Genomic DNA, 15,525 nt, shown 5'->3' with positions numbered 1-15,525 from the left:
ATGCATGACGCTTCCCGCCTCCTAACATCTCCCTGGTATTACATCTGAGGTCCAGAGTCCCAAGAGAGAAAATGCCATCAACCCAGTTGTCAGGTGTCCACCCTGGGCACGCAGCTGTGCTGGCCAGCATGGCTCTGGTGGCCCCTGGGATAGTGGTTCTGAGGGAAGAGGGGCTGAGCACACACACGCCTCTAGCATTATGAGAAGATGAAGGATGTAGCCCATCTCCGATGCAGGAAAATGGAAGTACAGAGGCATAGGTGCCTTACACAGTCGTGGGAAGGGCACTGTAGTGTCGGCACCGGCGTGGCACTGCTACCGTGCCAGAACTAGGGGGCAGGGAGCCAGAATGCATCCGAACTGTTGAGTTCAAGAGCTCAGCACCAGAGCTGTGAGCCGGGACCAGGAGGCCACTCCCATAGCAACACGAACTGGACACTGAGATGCTGGTCAGGTCTCCGGGATTGTCTAGTGCTTGGGCACGGATGCCCTGACTTAACAGGAATGCATCTGAAACGGCCGAAAGGTAGCCTGGCCCTACCTCAATTCTCCTCTTCAAATCGGGGAATCTACTATGAATCCTGAACTTCAGCTGCAAGGGATTCTGGGAGATGCCTCTGCAGACACTAGTGAAGGAGGTTGGAATGAGGCTGCTGAAGGCCAGCTCAGCATGTCCACTTCCATGTTGTCGTGCAGCCTGGAGAAAAGCAATAACATTCTGCTCTCAGGTGTTAACAGATGACTTACCTTAGAGCAAACCTGTTCAGGGACCCGTGTGGCTTCCGTCCCACAGTGAGGCAGAGGAGGGTCAGCCCCAGTTTGTAGCTTGGCAGACACATCCTCCATCAAGCGTTGCACTCCGCACCTTATGTTCAGTACTTAGGGTCTGACACAGCCCTGCTGAGTGACTGGCGTGGTCCCCACTTCAGGAATGAGGAAGCAGGGGCTCAGGAAGCCACAGACAGGTGAGCAGATGCCACGGGCAGGGCTGGTACCCAGGCCTACCTGACACCAAAGTGTTGCCCTCTGCCTGGTCGCAATGCTGACGTTGGCAAGAGGGCCCTCTGCTGAGTTGGACTCCTGCTCTGGGATTCAGGGGGCGGCGGGCAGGAAGGGGGAGGGAGGAGGCCAGCTGCTGGGTCTGTGTGGTTTGCAAACCCAGGGACCCAGCAGCTCCACCCTGCCATGGCCAGTTTGCTGAGTGTTTAAGGCAGAGAGCCTGCCAGTGGGGTGGAGGAGCAGCAAGTGTTCTTGCCTCTACGTGGGAAACAGTCTGGCAGTTCCTCAAAGAGTTAAACATAGCCACTGCATGACACAGCAGTCCCCCCCCCCCCGCCCCAGTTATCTATCCAAGAGAAATGAAATGCACACACAAAAACTTATACATGAGTGTTCATAGCAGCCAAAAAGTAGAAACAACCCAGATATTCAGCAAGTGATAAATGGATAAACGAAACAGGGTATATCCATAAAGTGGATGATTCTTCATCCATAAAAGGGAAGGCAGGACTGATATATGCTGCAGCGTGGGTGCACTTTGCAGACATATGGTATCTGAAAGAAGCCAGACACAATGGAATGTCCAAAATAGGCAAGTCTATCGGCACAGGTAGATGAGTGGTTGCCAGAGTCTGAGTGAGGAGAGGGGATGGGGCAGGAAGCGTAATGGGCACGGGGGTTTTCCTGGAGGGTGATGAAAGTCTTCAGAATTACATAGTGGTGATAATTACACAGCTTTCTAATTTGCTAAAAACCATATCTGTTTAAGCAGGTAAATTTGATGATATGTTAATCATATTGTTTTTAAATGGAGTTCATCTAGACTGGTGATTCTCAAAAAGTGGTTCTAAGACAATAGCATTACCAGGACCTGGGATCCTACTAGAAATTGCAAAATCTTGCCCCTCCCCCCCCCCAATTTCACCTGCCAAATCATTAGCTCTGGGGCTCTAACAAGCTCTCCAGGGGGGTTCCGATTTATATTCAGGTTTGAGAACCACTGGTCTGGAGCTATGCTCTCTAGATCACTCCTACGTCCAGGGTCCCTGAGTATCTACTTGACAACGTCCAGTGACACACACATCCCCACACGCCTTAAGGTAACCACGCCCTTCATTGGACTGTCTAGTTAGTTGACTGTCCAAGTTAATTTGTTTGAAGTTTTTCACAAGCAACTGCATCTGTTCATAATTTAGCCTTCACAATGATTAGTCATCTGTTTTGCTACAGTTCATTTTAAAGATTTTTTTACATAATTAAATTGTCATTTTCCACTTCAAAAGAGAAATCTGAAAGCTTAGTGAAAGAACAATAGCAGCCCTTTTTCCTCTTGCTTACGTTTGCGTGTTTCTCAGAGCCCATGATAGGAGCATTTCTCAGATGTCTCTGACATTGCACTTGAAGGAATGGATGGGGGGCAGAAGGGGCTCCTGGTGGTGTTGGGGCGATGTCCCTTGGTATAAACCTTGTTCCATCCCCCCAGTAACCCCAGACCCTGTAATCATTGAAGCATGAATTAGTTCAGACTCTCTTAATGCTAGAGAAACCCGATTCAGGCAGGTGTAAGCCAGAGAGCTCCCATCTTTGTTCTTTTTTCAAGATGGGTTTGGCTATTCCAGTTCCCTTGCATTTTCATAATAATACTAGAATCAGCTTATCAATTTCTGCAAAAATATCAGCTGGAATTTTAATAGGGGTTACATTGAATCTGTAGATCAGTTTAGGAAATATTTCCATCTTAACATTTAAGTCTTTCGATCCCTGTACAGTATACGTCTTTCCATGTATTTAATCCGTCTTGAACTTCCTTCAATGACGTTTGATAATTTTCAGCATAGAAATCATGTACTTCTCTTGTTGCATTGATTCATAAACATTTTTTTCTTTTTGATGCTATGGTAAATTATCTCCTTAATTTCATTTTTGGGTTGTTCATTGCTATTGTATAGAAGTATACCTGAATTTTGTACATCGATCTTGTATCTTGCAACTTGGCTGAACTTCTTTTTAGTTGTAATTATTTTGTGTGTGTATTACTTGGAATTTTATTTTATAAGATCATGCCAGCTACAAATAGGGATACTTTTCCTTCTTTCTAATCTGATTTACTTTTACTTTTTTTTTCTTGCCTAGTTTCCTCAGCTAAACCTTCCACACAATGTTGACCTGGTCTTTCAGTCTTTCATCATTAAGTATGATGTTAACTGTGGGTTCATTGTAGATGCCCTTTACCGAGTTGAGGAAATTATCTTCTATTTCTAGATCATTGAGTATTTCATGATGAAAAGGCGTTAGATTTTGTCAAATGCCTTTTTTTGCCTCAATGGACATGATTGCAGTTTTGTCCTTTATTCTATTACCCTGGTATATTGGGTGGGTTAAATTTCATATGCTGAACCAAGCTTGTATTCCTGTGATAAGTTCTTCTTATATTAATTTTTATATGTTATTTGATTCAGTTTACCAGAATTTTGTTAAGGATTTTTGCATCTGTAATCATAAGGGAGATTGGTCTTGCAGTTTTCTCTTCTCTTGGTGTCTGGCTTTGACATCAGTGTAACAGTGGCTTCATAGAGAGCACTTGGAAATGTTCCCTCTCCTTCTATCTTTTGGAAGAATATTTGAAGGATTCATGCTGATTCTCCTTTAAACATTTGGTAGAAATTAACATGAAGCCATCTGGTCCTGGCTTTACTTTAAAGGAAGTTTTTTTTGTTACCATGTCAATCTCTTATTATAAATCTACCCAGCTTTTCTATCTTTTTTAGTCAGTTTGGATAAGTTTCTGTCTTTGTAGAATTTTGTTTGTTGTACCTATGTTATCTAATTTCTTGGGCACAATTGTTCATCATATTCCTTAATAATTCGTTTTATTTCTGTGAGGTTCATGGTGATGACCCTCTTTCATTCCTGATTTTAGTCATTTAAGTCTTTTCTCTTTTTTTGCTTGGTCATTTTAGCTAAAGGTTTGTCAGTTGTGTTGATCTTTTTAAACAACCAACTTCTAGTTCCATTGATTCTTTCATTTTTTAATTTTCTTTTTCACTTATTTCCACTTCAATCTTAATTATTTCCTTCTTTCTGTTTTCTTTGGATTCAGTTGCTCTACCATTTTTGTTTCTTGAGGAAGAAATTGGGTCGCTGGTTTAAGATCTTTAATATAGTCTTTTGTAGCTATAAAGTTCTAAGTACTACTTTAACTACATCCCAAAGGTTTTGGTATGTGGTGTTTTCATTTTCATTCATCTCAAAGTATTTTCTAATTTCCCTTGTGATTTCTTCTTTGACCCATTGGTTATTAAGGAGTGTGTTATTTAACTTTCACATATTTGTGAATCTTCCAATTTCTCTTCTGTTACTGATTTCTAATCTCTTTCCATTGTGGAATGATTGTAGAACATACTAGGCATGCTTTAAATCCTTTTAAACTTATTGATGCTTGTTTTATGATGTAACATCATTTAATCTGGAGAGGGTTCCATGTGAATTTGAGATGAGTGTGTATTCCTGAAAGTATATATTAATGTTTTCAATCAGATTTGGAAAGTTTTTGAGTTCTTCAAATGTTCTTCCTTCCCCTTATTCTCTCTCATCTCTGCCTGGCACCCTCATTATGCCTGTGTTGGCATGTTTGATGGTGTGCCATAGGTCTCTGAAACACAGTTCATTTCTTTTTATTCTTTTTCTTTCTGTTCCTGAGACAAGATAATCTCATTGACCTACTTCAAGGCTAATGATATTTTTCTTCTTCCTACTCAAATCTACTGTTGGGCCTCTCTAGTGAATTTTTCATTTTAGTTTTTGTGCTTTTCAATTCCAGAATCTTTTTTTGGCTCTTTTTCATACTCTTTACTTTTTTATTCTGATATTCTATGGTGATAAATTATTCTCATACTTTCCTTTAGTTTTTTAGGCATTTAAAAAACTTCTTTGTGCATATTTTAAAATGTCTGATTTAAAGTCTTTGTCTAGTAAATCCAATGTCTTGAATTCCTCAGAGAGAGTTCTTAATGACTGCTTTTTTTCCTGTCTATGGACTGTACTTTCTTGTTTCTTTGCATGTCTCCTAAATTGTTGTTCTTACTGTTGATGGAAACTGGGCATTTAAAATAATATAATTGGACAACTCTAGAAAACATACTCTTCTTCCTTCAAGTCTGCTTATTGTTACTATTTATTGTTGTCTTTTGTTTGGTGACTTTTCTCAAATAATCCTGTAAAGCCTGTATTTTTTGTTGCGTGTGGCCACTGAAATACCTGCTAGGTTAGCCCAGGGTCAGCTAATGATTGCGCAGGGATTTCCTTAGGTGTCTGGATCCAGTGAGTCTCCCAGTCATATCTGATGGGTTCTGTGTATTTGAGGGCAGACCTTCAACACTCAAGCAGGCCGTTTACAACCCCACCGCTGCCTTTACTTCTTGCTTGCTCAGTGCCTCGATGTTAGGTCGGGGTGAAAGCTCAGAGCATTCTCAAGCTTTACCTGAGCATTCGAATAATCCTCAGCACAGCCCTACACGTGCTTGTGGTTTTCAGATTCCCAGAAATCCGTAGGAGCTTTGCGAAGCCTCTATAGATACCACATGCCCCAGCTTTTCCTTGTATGTTTTTTGGTTCATGTATTGTCTGTCCTGTTACCCACCACCTTCAGAAGCGTGATGCTCGGCAAATGCCCGAAGGAAAAGGCTGTTCACGTTGGCTGAGCTCCGGTTCAGGTAAAAGAAGGACACCCTTGGAAGCGGGATCTTCCAAGATTGCACCAGGCAGGTCAAGTAACGCCTGTTCTCTGGGAATGGGCTCAGAAGGATCTTCATCCTTCTCCTGCACCCTCCAGTGGGGCGCCAGGCTGCTGTCTTCAAGGCTTCTGCAGAGCTGGTGGAGGGAATGGAAACAGGGCAAGTTAAAGCTCCACAGAGCTCGCTGTTCTTACTGAGATCCAGTCAATATTCTTAAAGAGACACTCCCTGGATTGCTACAAGCCTTTGGTTAGTTTCCAGAGTTCTGAAAAGGGCCGATTGTGACCATTTTGGCCGGTGTTCTCACTGCCTCTGTGGAGCAGAGCATTTTCCTAGGTCCCCCTCCTCATTTCAGTGCATCACCCACGCGCTGGTTTTGAGCCTGCATGTGCCCACCGTACCCAGTGGCTTATTAAGCACACTACGCTTGTACTTGCGGTGTATGGAGGCTGCTTTTCCTTGGTTGAATCGTTTGTGGATTCCCTTGGTAGAAACCAGTGGGGTCATACCCGCCAGCCAGGACACCCACAATTTCGTCTTGCACCTGCCGCGGGCTGAGTATGTGACCTTGGAGCAAAGGAGCTGAAATGTCCAGAGTACCTACTGTGTGCCAGGCTGGGCTCCTTCTTTGCTGCGTGTTTCATGTACATGGAGTGTGTTCTGTACATTGTATCATGTCCTTCCTGCAACAACCAAGAAAGAGATCATGTTCCCACTGAACAGATGAAGAAACTACTGAATACCAAGAACTTAGGGCTGTGCCTGGTGCACAGAGCACGTATTCCATGCATTGATTATTGTGTTGTTACTGCAGCTGTTGTTTTCAGAGGAGGAAGTAGAGTTGATGAGATTTCTCCAGGCCATTTGAATGCCAACCCAGGTCTGTCTGATTCCAAAGCCCATCCAAATTCCACATCCCCGTTCCCGCTACCCTGGGTAAGTCTGTTCCCACTGGGGGTCTCACTTTCCTTACTCTGAGGGATTTGGACTGACTGACGTTATTCGATCCACAAATACTTCGTGAATTGTGTTGCTGAGATCGCTTTTGGGGGGACCTGATGGAGGTATGTGATTCTGGGCGATCAGTTGCTCAGAGTCACTTTGGTAGCATTCTCTTGTTTGACATGAAAAAATAGACGGACGGGTAGACGGACAGGCGTGTAACCTTCAGCATGTGCTTCTCTCTCCCTGCTTGCTCCGTCCCATCCCCCTGCAGAGGCGAGAGGGGACAAAGCCAAGTGGGTGTTCACCTGGCCGCTCATCTTCCTCCTGGGCGTCACCATCCCCAACTGCAGCAAGCCCGCTGGGAGAAGTTCTTCATGGTCACCTTCCTCACCGCCACGCTCTGGATCGCCGTCTTCTCCTACCTAATGGTGTGGCTGGTGAGTGGCGGGAGCCGGGTGGACCGGACAGACAGCCCCTGCCCAGCACCTGCTAGCGGTGGGAGAGCCAACTCAGGCACTGCTGTGCCACCTTGGGCAAGCTGCCACCCTCCCTGACCTTGGCTTATTTCTCAGTGAGAAGGGGTAATGGCTGCTGAGCTATGCACCAGAGATGCCCAGACAGATACAGTGTGGCACTTGCATGCAATGCAGGCACAGGGGGATGGATATGAGCCTTCGCACCTGGCAGGATGGGCAGATAACATGGTGGGCGTGGCGTGGAAGTCAAGGACTGGGCCTGATCCCTTGAAGATGTCACTGTGAAGAGCTCTAAAGGGCTCATCACTAGGCCCCCATCCTTTCCGGGGTCCCGGGGGAATGTGAGGGAGACTGGAGTCAGTGGGAGATGAATACAAGCAGCCCTTCTATGCCCCTTGCCAAGGAATGTTCCTGTCCCCCTTCTGTGTTCAGGCACATGTGTAAACTGTATATAAACTCTTTTAGTCCTCATAACGACTATTTTTCTTATGCCCATTTGACAGATGAGGAAACTGAGGCGGAGAGATTGAGTAATTTGCCCAGTTACACAATTAGCATCTAGTACACAATTAGTTACATCATTCGTGAGTTCTAGGTTGGGATTAGAGCCCTGGTTTATTTTTCTCCTGAGTTTATGATCTCAACCCACTATCCTGAACTGCCTCTGTTTATTGCTGGAATTTTCAGTGCCATTTGGGCTGAAGTTTTGCAGGTGGAGAGGCCCTGGCATAGCTCCTGGGCAGCTCCCCCAGCCACGCATCACAGCTCTCAGTACAAACCTTCATTGGCTGGGCTGGGCCAAGAAGGACCCCCTGTAGGATCCTTCCTTTCTTTTCCCTCCTCCATCTCTTCTTCCTCCTTCTTCTCCCTTTTCCCCTCCCCTTCCTCCTCCTTCTGCCTGGGGAGGCCAGGAGCGCACAGAGCAGATGTGGTACAGGATGGCTGCATTTCTGTTGTGAAGCTCACTGTCAGCGTTCACTCTCCTCCTCACACCCAGTGCTGGCTGAAGGAAGGGCGAGCCAGTCTTGGTTTCAGAGGCAGAAGGGCCACCGCTTCCTTAACCCGAGGGGAGCAGCGTGTGGGGAAAGGTGGGCTGAGGGGGTCACATGGCAGCGGATTTGAACCCTAGTTGTGCCACTTAGATTCCATGAGACTTAGGGAGGTGGCCAACTTCTCTGAACCATGGCCCCCTCTCCAAAACGGGGAAGGTCCTCGCTGTCTGACAAGGTGACTCGGGGAGGAGAACGCTCTGTGCAGGCGCCATGCTCTGAGCTGGCAGCAGAGAAAACTGCTCATAACCGTGGATATCAGCTGTTTGCACCATGAGACACAGCCAACACGGCTGCTCCATGCTTGGTCAGATGCAGGCGAAATAGATGCTGGGGTGTGTGTGTGTGTGTGTGTGTGTGTGTACGCACGCACTTCGCACCTGTGTGCTAATGTGTATGTGTGTTTGTGCTCATGTGTGCACCTGTGTGTGTGTCAGCCCATCTTTACATTTGATTTTTTTCAATCCAGTGATAACTCTTACTAAAATGCATTCCCCAAACAACATTGCAGTAAAAAAACAAACAAACAAACAAAAGCATTTCATGATATTTGAGTGGGTATGAGAATTAGGGAAGATGAAATTAACAAATGTGTGACATTTTTCTCTTCTCTAATTACTGAAAATAACAGTATTATTAAATCAGTTCTGCTAATTAGCAGTGAGTTTGGACACTTAGTAACTACCACCCCCACTTCTTTTTTTAAATTAAATCTTTATTGTTGAAAGTATCACATATGTCCCCTCTCTCCCCCATTGGCCCCTTCTAGCCTGCCCCACCCCCACGTCTTAAAGCAGAGTCTGAGCAAATGGCCTGGCAGGAGTCCGAGGACCCTCCTTGCTCAGGCCTCTCCCTGTGGCTGTGAACTCCAGCTGACCCCCGTGTAGGGGAATTTCTACTACAGACAAGAGTGGAGTGCCAGGGATTAGCCTACTTCCTTTTTTTAATCCTCACCTGAGGATATATATTTTTTATTGATTTTTTTCTTTTTTAGAGAGAGAAATACCAATGTGAGAGAGAAACATCAATGTGAGTGAGAAACCTCCATCAGTTGCCTCCCAAACACACCCCAACCAGAGATCAAACCCGCAACCTGGGTACGTGCCCTGACCGAGAATCAAACCCATGACTTTTTAGTGTACAGATGATGCTCCAACCAACTGAGCCATCCGCCAGGGCCGCATGTTAGCCTAATTTCCACCCAAGCAAGACATGCCAGCCCTTTGGGGGAGACAAATTATTGACCGTGTCAAAATGCAGGGACATTCTAAATGGATCATCCCAGCTGGCACCCTGGCACAGCTGGGGAGACTGAGGACAAGAGAAGACTGAGCATCTGGAAGGATAGGAGGTCCCGGGGCTGCGTCCAGGGCAAAGTGACAGTTGGTAGCATCTTCGCTCCTGAACACCTGGACAGAGTGTACACACACACGCACGCGCACACACACACACACACACACACACACACGCACACCCTTCCTCCCTTAGTCCTTCCATCCTTCAAGTTTTTAGCCAGGTAGTACGGTGATTGGACAAAGAAAATGGAGACATCCCAGGAATACAAAGATAACCCAGGCTCCTGTGTGTATGATGTCTGGTATGACCTTAAAAACACACCAGCCACAGCCTGCTGTGCTTGCGAAGACTGTCATGGCCACGCGGTTAAGCCCTGGTGGGTCAGCCCTCCTCAGCGTGTCTCTTCTTGCACAGCCAGAGCAGGCCGGTCAGTGTGTGCTCTGCCCTGCGCTCTGAGGAAAGGAGGTCCCGCCACCCTGGTGACGGTTCCCAAAATGCATATTACTCCTATAATAGGGTAGGGGGGGAGGGCGGAGAAGAACACTCATAAGATGTTTTTGAAACAAAACCCTATTCCGGGTTTTTTCATTGGCCACAGCAGGACTGTGTTCAAGTGAAAAGCACTCAGGATAAGCAAGGCCCCCCCTTCTGCAGGTGACTATTATCGGGTACACGTTTGGGATCCCCGACGTCATCATGGGCATCACTTTCCTGGCGGCAGGCACGAGCGTTCCAGACTGCATGGCCAGCTTAATCGTGGCGAGACAAGGTACCCATCGCGTCTCGGCATCACCATGCGGCCCCTCACCCCCGCCCCCCACCCCCGACAGTTCACAGCTCTTAGGACGTGCAGTTCAGCTCAGCCGTGGAGGAAACTGTGACGTATGGAAAGCACGAGTCGGGCTCCACCCGAGGGGAGAATGCTCCCGGGATGAACTCCAGGCCTCGAGGCACATCTGTGTGCGTGCAGTTCTGTGAAAATGAACTTGGTCTCAAATCCCTAATGTGAGATTGCACAGGGCTAAAGCCCAGACTTTTTCCTTTAAAAAAATTTTTTTAATTGATTTCAGCAAGAGGAAGGGAGAGGGAGAGATAGAAACATCAATGATGAGGGAGAATCATTGATCGGCTGCCTCTTGCATGCCCCCTACTGGGGATTGAGCCCACAACCCAGGCATGTACCGTGACTGGGAATCAAACTGTGACCTCCTGATTCATAGGTCGATGCTCAGCCACTGAGCCACGCCTGCCGGGGTAAAAGCCCAGACTTCTTCTAGCAAACGAGGTAGTAATGAGGAATGTTCTGGTCCCGGGAAGGCAGGGTGGGGGTGTCCTATACCTCCAGCTGTTTTCCTCTGCTTCTTGAAGTTCTAGAACTTGTACAGTGTTTTGGCTCATTTGGTCCTTTTTCTTGGGGCTTACCCAGCGGCGTGGGGTGAGCCAGGTGAGCAGGACGAGCGTGCTCTTTGCGGGCAGGACCAAAGAGCCAGCCTTTGTTTACCGCTGCTTTCCAGCTCGGACCCCCGCAGGTCTCCCTCCGTGGATGAAAGTTTGCAAGTAAGGGGGGCGGGAGTGTGAATATGGAGTGAAATCTCAGAGCAGACAGGGGAGGAGAGAGGCGCCCAGCCGGGAGGTCGGCCCTGGAGAGAGGGAAAGTGGGTCGTGCGTTCCTCACCTTTGGAAGCGAGCGCTGCCAAAGATTCTCCAAGGGCAGCCTGTGCAGCGCGGGCAGCCGGCCAAGCCTGAGAGGCCTCGTCCTCTCCTCCCACCCTCGTTACACCTCCCGCCTGGCCGGTTGGTGCCTGCCCCCTCGCTGGGGGCTGCGAGGGAGCGTCTGTCCCAGGCCCCTGTCTTTGGCTTGTAGATGACCATCTTCAGGTCCCCGTGACGTTCTCCCTGCGCTATCTGTGTCCACGTTTCCCCTTTTCCTAAGGAACCAGTCATATTGGATTAGGGCCCACCCTCGTGTCCTCACTTTGGTTATCCCTGCAAAGACCCTGTCTATAAACCATTCCCATTCTGAGGCCCTAGGGGTGAGGACTCCAACATATGAACCTTGGGGGTCACCATTCAGCCCATCCCAGGCCCCTGTGGGCTTCCGGAGGGAGTGGGCCTTGGATCTCAGAAAAGGGTTTAGAAACGTGGGGTCTGTGAAGAAGGCATTCCTGTTAGGGGACGGCTCTGATAGAGCAGTTCAGGGGAAGAACAGGGATTTCCCGTGACCTGCTCCTGGCGAATGACACGTGGCCCTTGCCCCCTCCAGGCCTTGGCGACATGGCGGTCTCTAACACCATAGGGAGCAACGTGTTCGACATCCTGGTGGGACTCGGCATACCGTGGGGCCTGCAGACCATGGTTATCAATTACGGATCTACAGTGAGTTCCTCGCGCCTCCTTAGCAAGCAAGCCAGACGCCAGGCACGCGCGTGTCACGGGAATGATGGTGCCGTGGGCCTTTCCCAGCCGGGGGCTCTGGGAGCCACACTGCCTCCTTCTCCTTGGCACCCCAGCGCCCACTGTCCACGAAGGCTTCCAGAGCAGCCTGAGGGGTGCCTGCAGGGGAAGCTCCGTGAGCCCAGCCCTCCTCGGTGCTTCTGCCCCGTATCTCAGCCCCTGCCGGGCCTGTCCCCTCCTGGTCCTTCCCTCAGACAAGCAGAGTCCAGACTTGAACCCACAGTTAGCTGGTGGCCCACGGCCACCTGCTCACCTGGAACAGGCTTTCCAGGTGGGGGAGGGAGGGAGCGGGGCTTGCAGATGGATGGGCCCTGAGCAGCCCGGAGAGTCAGGCCTGTGTTTGTTTCTCTGCAGGTGAAGATCAACAGTCGGGGCCTGGTCTACTCCGTGGTGTTGTTGCTGGGCTCCGTGGCGCTCACCGTGAGTTTTTACATTAAAAAAACTCATGCTTTTTACATTAAAAAAACTCAATGAAGCCTCGTGCTTCATTGCATCGGATCTACACTATGTGTCTCTGAAGCCCCTCTTTCTTCCCCCCGGGCAGTGAGGGGCAAAGCTGAGGAAACAGAGAAATTCAGATACCCCAGACACAATCTGTGCCGATAATGTTGGAAACTGCCCTGGTTGGTGTTGCTCAGTGGTTAGAGTGTCGGCCCATGCACGGGGTGTGATCTCTGGTCAAGGGCACGTACCTGGGTTGCACATTCCATCCCCGGCCCCACTCAGGGCTTGTGCAGGAGGCAACCAGTCGATGTGTCTCTCTCACATCGATGTTTCTCTCGCTCTCCCTCCTTTGCCCTCTTCCCCTCTCTAAAAAGTCAAAAGAAAAAAAATATCCTCCGATGAGAATTGACAAAACAAAAATGAGAAGAATGTTGGCACCCACCACTGCACTCTTCCCTGGACAGCTAAGAAGTCGCCAGAGGAAAAGAAGTCGGTCTCCTCTCCCTAGGAGAGACGTCCTCCCCCAGCTCGTCGGAGCTGGCAGATGGGGGCATGTGGTCAGGCCTGGGGACTGGCATGCAGTAAAACTCGGGTTTCTATACTCCATGTGCCCAGGACTGTGCTCAGCTCTTTACTTCTGCTGATTTGTCAGTCCTTACAAACACCGGGTGAAGAGAGCAAGGCTCAGGGGGCGCGTGACTTGCCCAAGGTCATGCGGTTAGGAAGTGGCAAAGCTGGGTTGGAGCCCGGCGTGGTCCGTGTCTGTAGGGCCCGTGACATTGCTCTGATGCGGTGACTATGATCCCACCGCGAGGAGCCTCTGTTCAGGGGTCAGAGCGAAGGTAGTAAAGGGAGGTGTGGAGAGTCTGGGAAGAATTTAGAATGAGGGTGTGTGTTCCAAACGGTCCCTCAGACACACACACACACACACACACACACACACACACACACACGTAGGAGAAGGCGGTCCAAGCTGAAGTTTGCCAGACTGTAGGCCAGCAGCAGCCTTGGAAGTTTCGCTGAAGAGGGCCGAGGCTACCAAGTTCTGAAGCAAAGGAAGGACCTGGCGGAAGACCCTAGCTGATGCTAGAGAAGGTCTGGGTGGGGAGGGCCTGTTCCCTGAGGGCAGTTGGCGTGTGTCCCCCCAGGGCTGGGCCAGGGTCTCGCCTGGCCATGCACAAGTCTGAAGCCTGCAGGGCTTGTGCTGATCAAAGCAAGGCTATGCCTGGCAGCACCCCTGTGCTCCAGCCCACGCTGTGGGGGAAGTTGTGGGGTTCTGGTTTGTGTGTCGTTTCCCAGTACAAAGGCCTTTTGTATGTATCTCTCTGCCCCCGAGCCCAACCCTCGCCCTCTCTCCCGCCAGGTCCTGGGCATCCATCTCAACAAATGGAGACTGGACTGGAAGCTGGGCGTCTACGTGCTGGTCCTCTACGCCATCTTCCTATGCTTCTCCATCATGATCGAGTTTAACGTCTTCACCTTCGTCAACCTGCCGATGTGCCGAGAAGACGACTAAAGCCGAGCTCTGCCCGCTGGGAGCTGTTCTGGACACCGGCCTAGCGTCCTCCCCTCGCTCCCTCCCCCCACGAGTCCCCTGCGCTGGCAGCCACCGGCTGTCTTTTCTTACACTGGAAGGAAGAGCCATCATGGTCTTTGGCCACGGGCCCGGCTGCTGGGCATCCTCCTCTTCCTGGGAGTCAGTCCTGCCCTCCAGAAGGCGAGATGCAGGGGCCGCTCTCTGAGCATCTTCGCAGCCCTGAGCTGCAGTCACAGGATGTGGCGCGTGTCCCATCTCTCGCGGACACGTCGGTCAGAAGGACTTCTGGGTGCAGTTTGTCTTTCTGTTTCGCGGCATCCTGAGAAATGAGGTGGTCGGTGACGGTGAAGTCTCCTGGGCAAGTGCAAAATGGGAATGTTGTCCTCAAGTGTCTTCTCTGGGCCAGAGGGGGGCGTTGCTTAGGCAGCTTTTGCTGCAAAGAGAGGAAGAGCCGCCGACTTCTGCTGGAGCAGGGGCCTCCCCCTGCCGGGGGTGCGGGGCTGTGGTGGCAGACACCCCACCCCTTTTTCTAGACCAATTGGAAGAATGGAAACCGTTTTTTCAGGTTTGTTTATTGTTGTTTTTACAGCAGAAGCGAGAAAACAAGAATGCAATATTCTTCTCCTTGTATTGATGCATTCAGAGAATGAGCAATGAAATATTAAACATGAAATGTCCTACAGACCATCATACTTGAAAAATGTCATTCCATACAAAATGGGGACCAAAAAGGTAACACTCACGGAAAACGGGTCCTGTGTGCGTGGTGGTGCATGGACGCTGACACGCTTGGTTTGGCGCTCGGGAAGGAGGGAGAGACTCACATCGAAACGGGTGCTGATTCAGACGCGGTGGAGCTCGTAGTTCACAGCCATACATTCCAGACCTTCCGTGGGACGCGACGCGCTGTCACTTTGGGTTTGTCATTTCTTTGTTAATGCCCGACTCTCAACACCATCCTGTTGAAAGACCCAATTGTTTGTATGCCCAGCAAATCTCATAGCCCACTGAGCTGGAAGGAGTGTGCCAGCGCTCGGCTCACGACCAGAAGAGAGAGTTCCCGGAACCGGGACTGGGAGTGTTTGGAGCTAAAGTTTCTTGAACCTTACAGTTTGCTACCCGTGAACGGCCAAGGGCGGGAGGCTGATTCAAAGATAGAAAAATATTAATTTCCGATCGCTTCTGAGCTCTCAAATATATATTAAAAAGGTTTATGAACACAAACCATTTGTGGTTTCTAAAATGAAAGCACAATTCACTTTGTATAGAGGTATTTTTATTTTTGTAATGTTTCTATCGCAGATGTCTGTCCGATTAGATGCACTTTTAACATTAAGCTGTTTTGCACGGAAGACGTGAGTGGGGAGTCACCCGTAGTGGTGAGAGGAAGGGAGGTGTTTAGTGATGATTCATGTTGGTGATGGGGTGAAATCCAGTAGCTGATTCCTTCTGGAGACACAGCAGTTGTGACCCGAGGTGGGGCTTGGGGCTGTGCTCTTTAAGGCCTCTCGAATTTCAGCTGGAGGAAGTGTTGAAGCGTGTGTCCTTTAAGTGAGCGTGAGCCTACGCTGGGCCTGAACTCCGCCTCCAGG

The 15,525-nt window shown here is 49.1% G+C and overlaps 1 protein-coding gene across 1 annotated transcript in view; it reads left to right on the top strand.

Moving 5' to 3' along the window:
* The window catches only part of LOC102428363 (sodium/potassium/calcium exchanger 4-like), a 36,279-nt gene extending 21,659 nt beyond the window's left edge, over positions 1–14,620 (top strand). Inside the window, 6 exon segments of the mRNA XM_023748320.1 lie at positions 6,949–7,032; positions 7,035–7,114; positions 10,153–10,267; positions 11,762–11,874; positions 12,307–12,372; positions 13,760–14,620. Of these exon segments, the coding sequence (XP_023604088.1) occupies positions 6,949–7,032; positions 7,035–7,114; positions 10,153–10,267; positions 11,762–11,874; positions 12,307–12,372; positions 13,760–13,912 (611 nt within the window). The 3' untranslated portion in view covers positions 13,913–14,620.
* Positions 14,621–15,525: the final 905 nt, after the last annotated feature.

This window comes from Myotis lucifugus, unplaced genomic scaffold (assembly GCF_000147115.1).
Source record: "Myotis lucifugus unplaced genomic scaffold, Myoluc2.0 scaffold_1272, whole genome shotgun sequence".
NCBI classification, from domain to species: domain Eukaryota; kingdom Metazoa; phylum Chordata; class Mammalia; order Chiroptera; family Vespertilionidae; genus Myotis; species Myotis lucifugus.
Note: the sequence above shows the minus strand (reverse complement) of the source record. Positions and strands in the feature narration are given on the sequence as shown.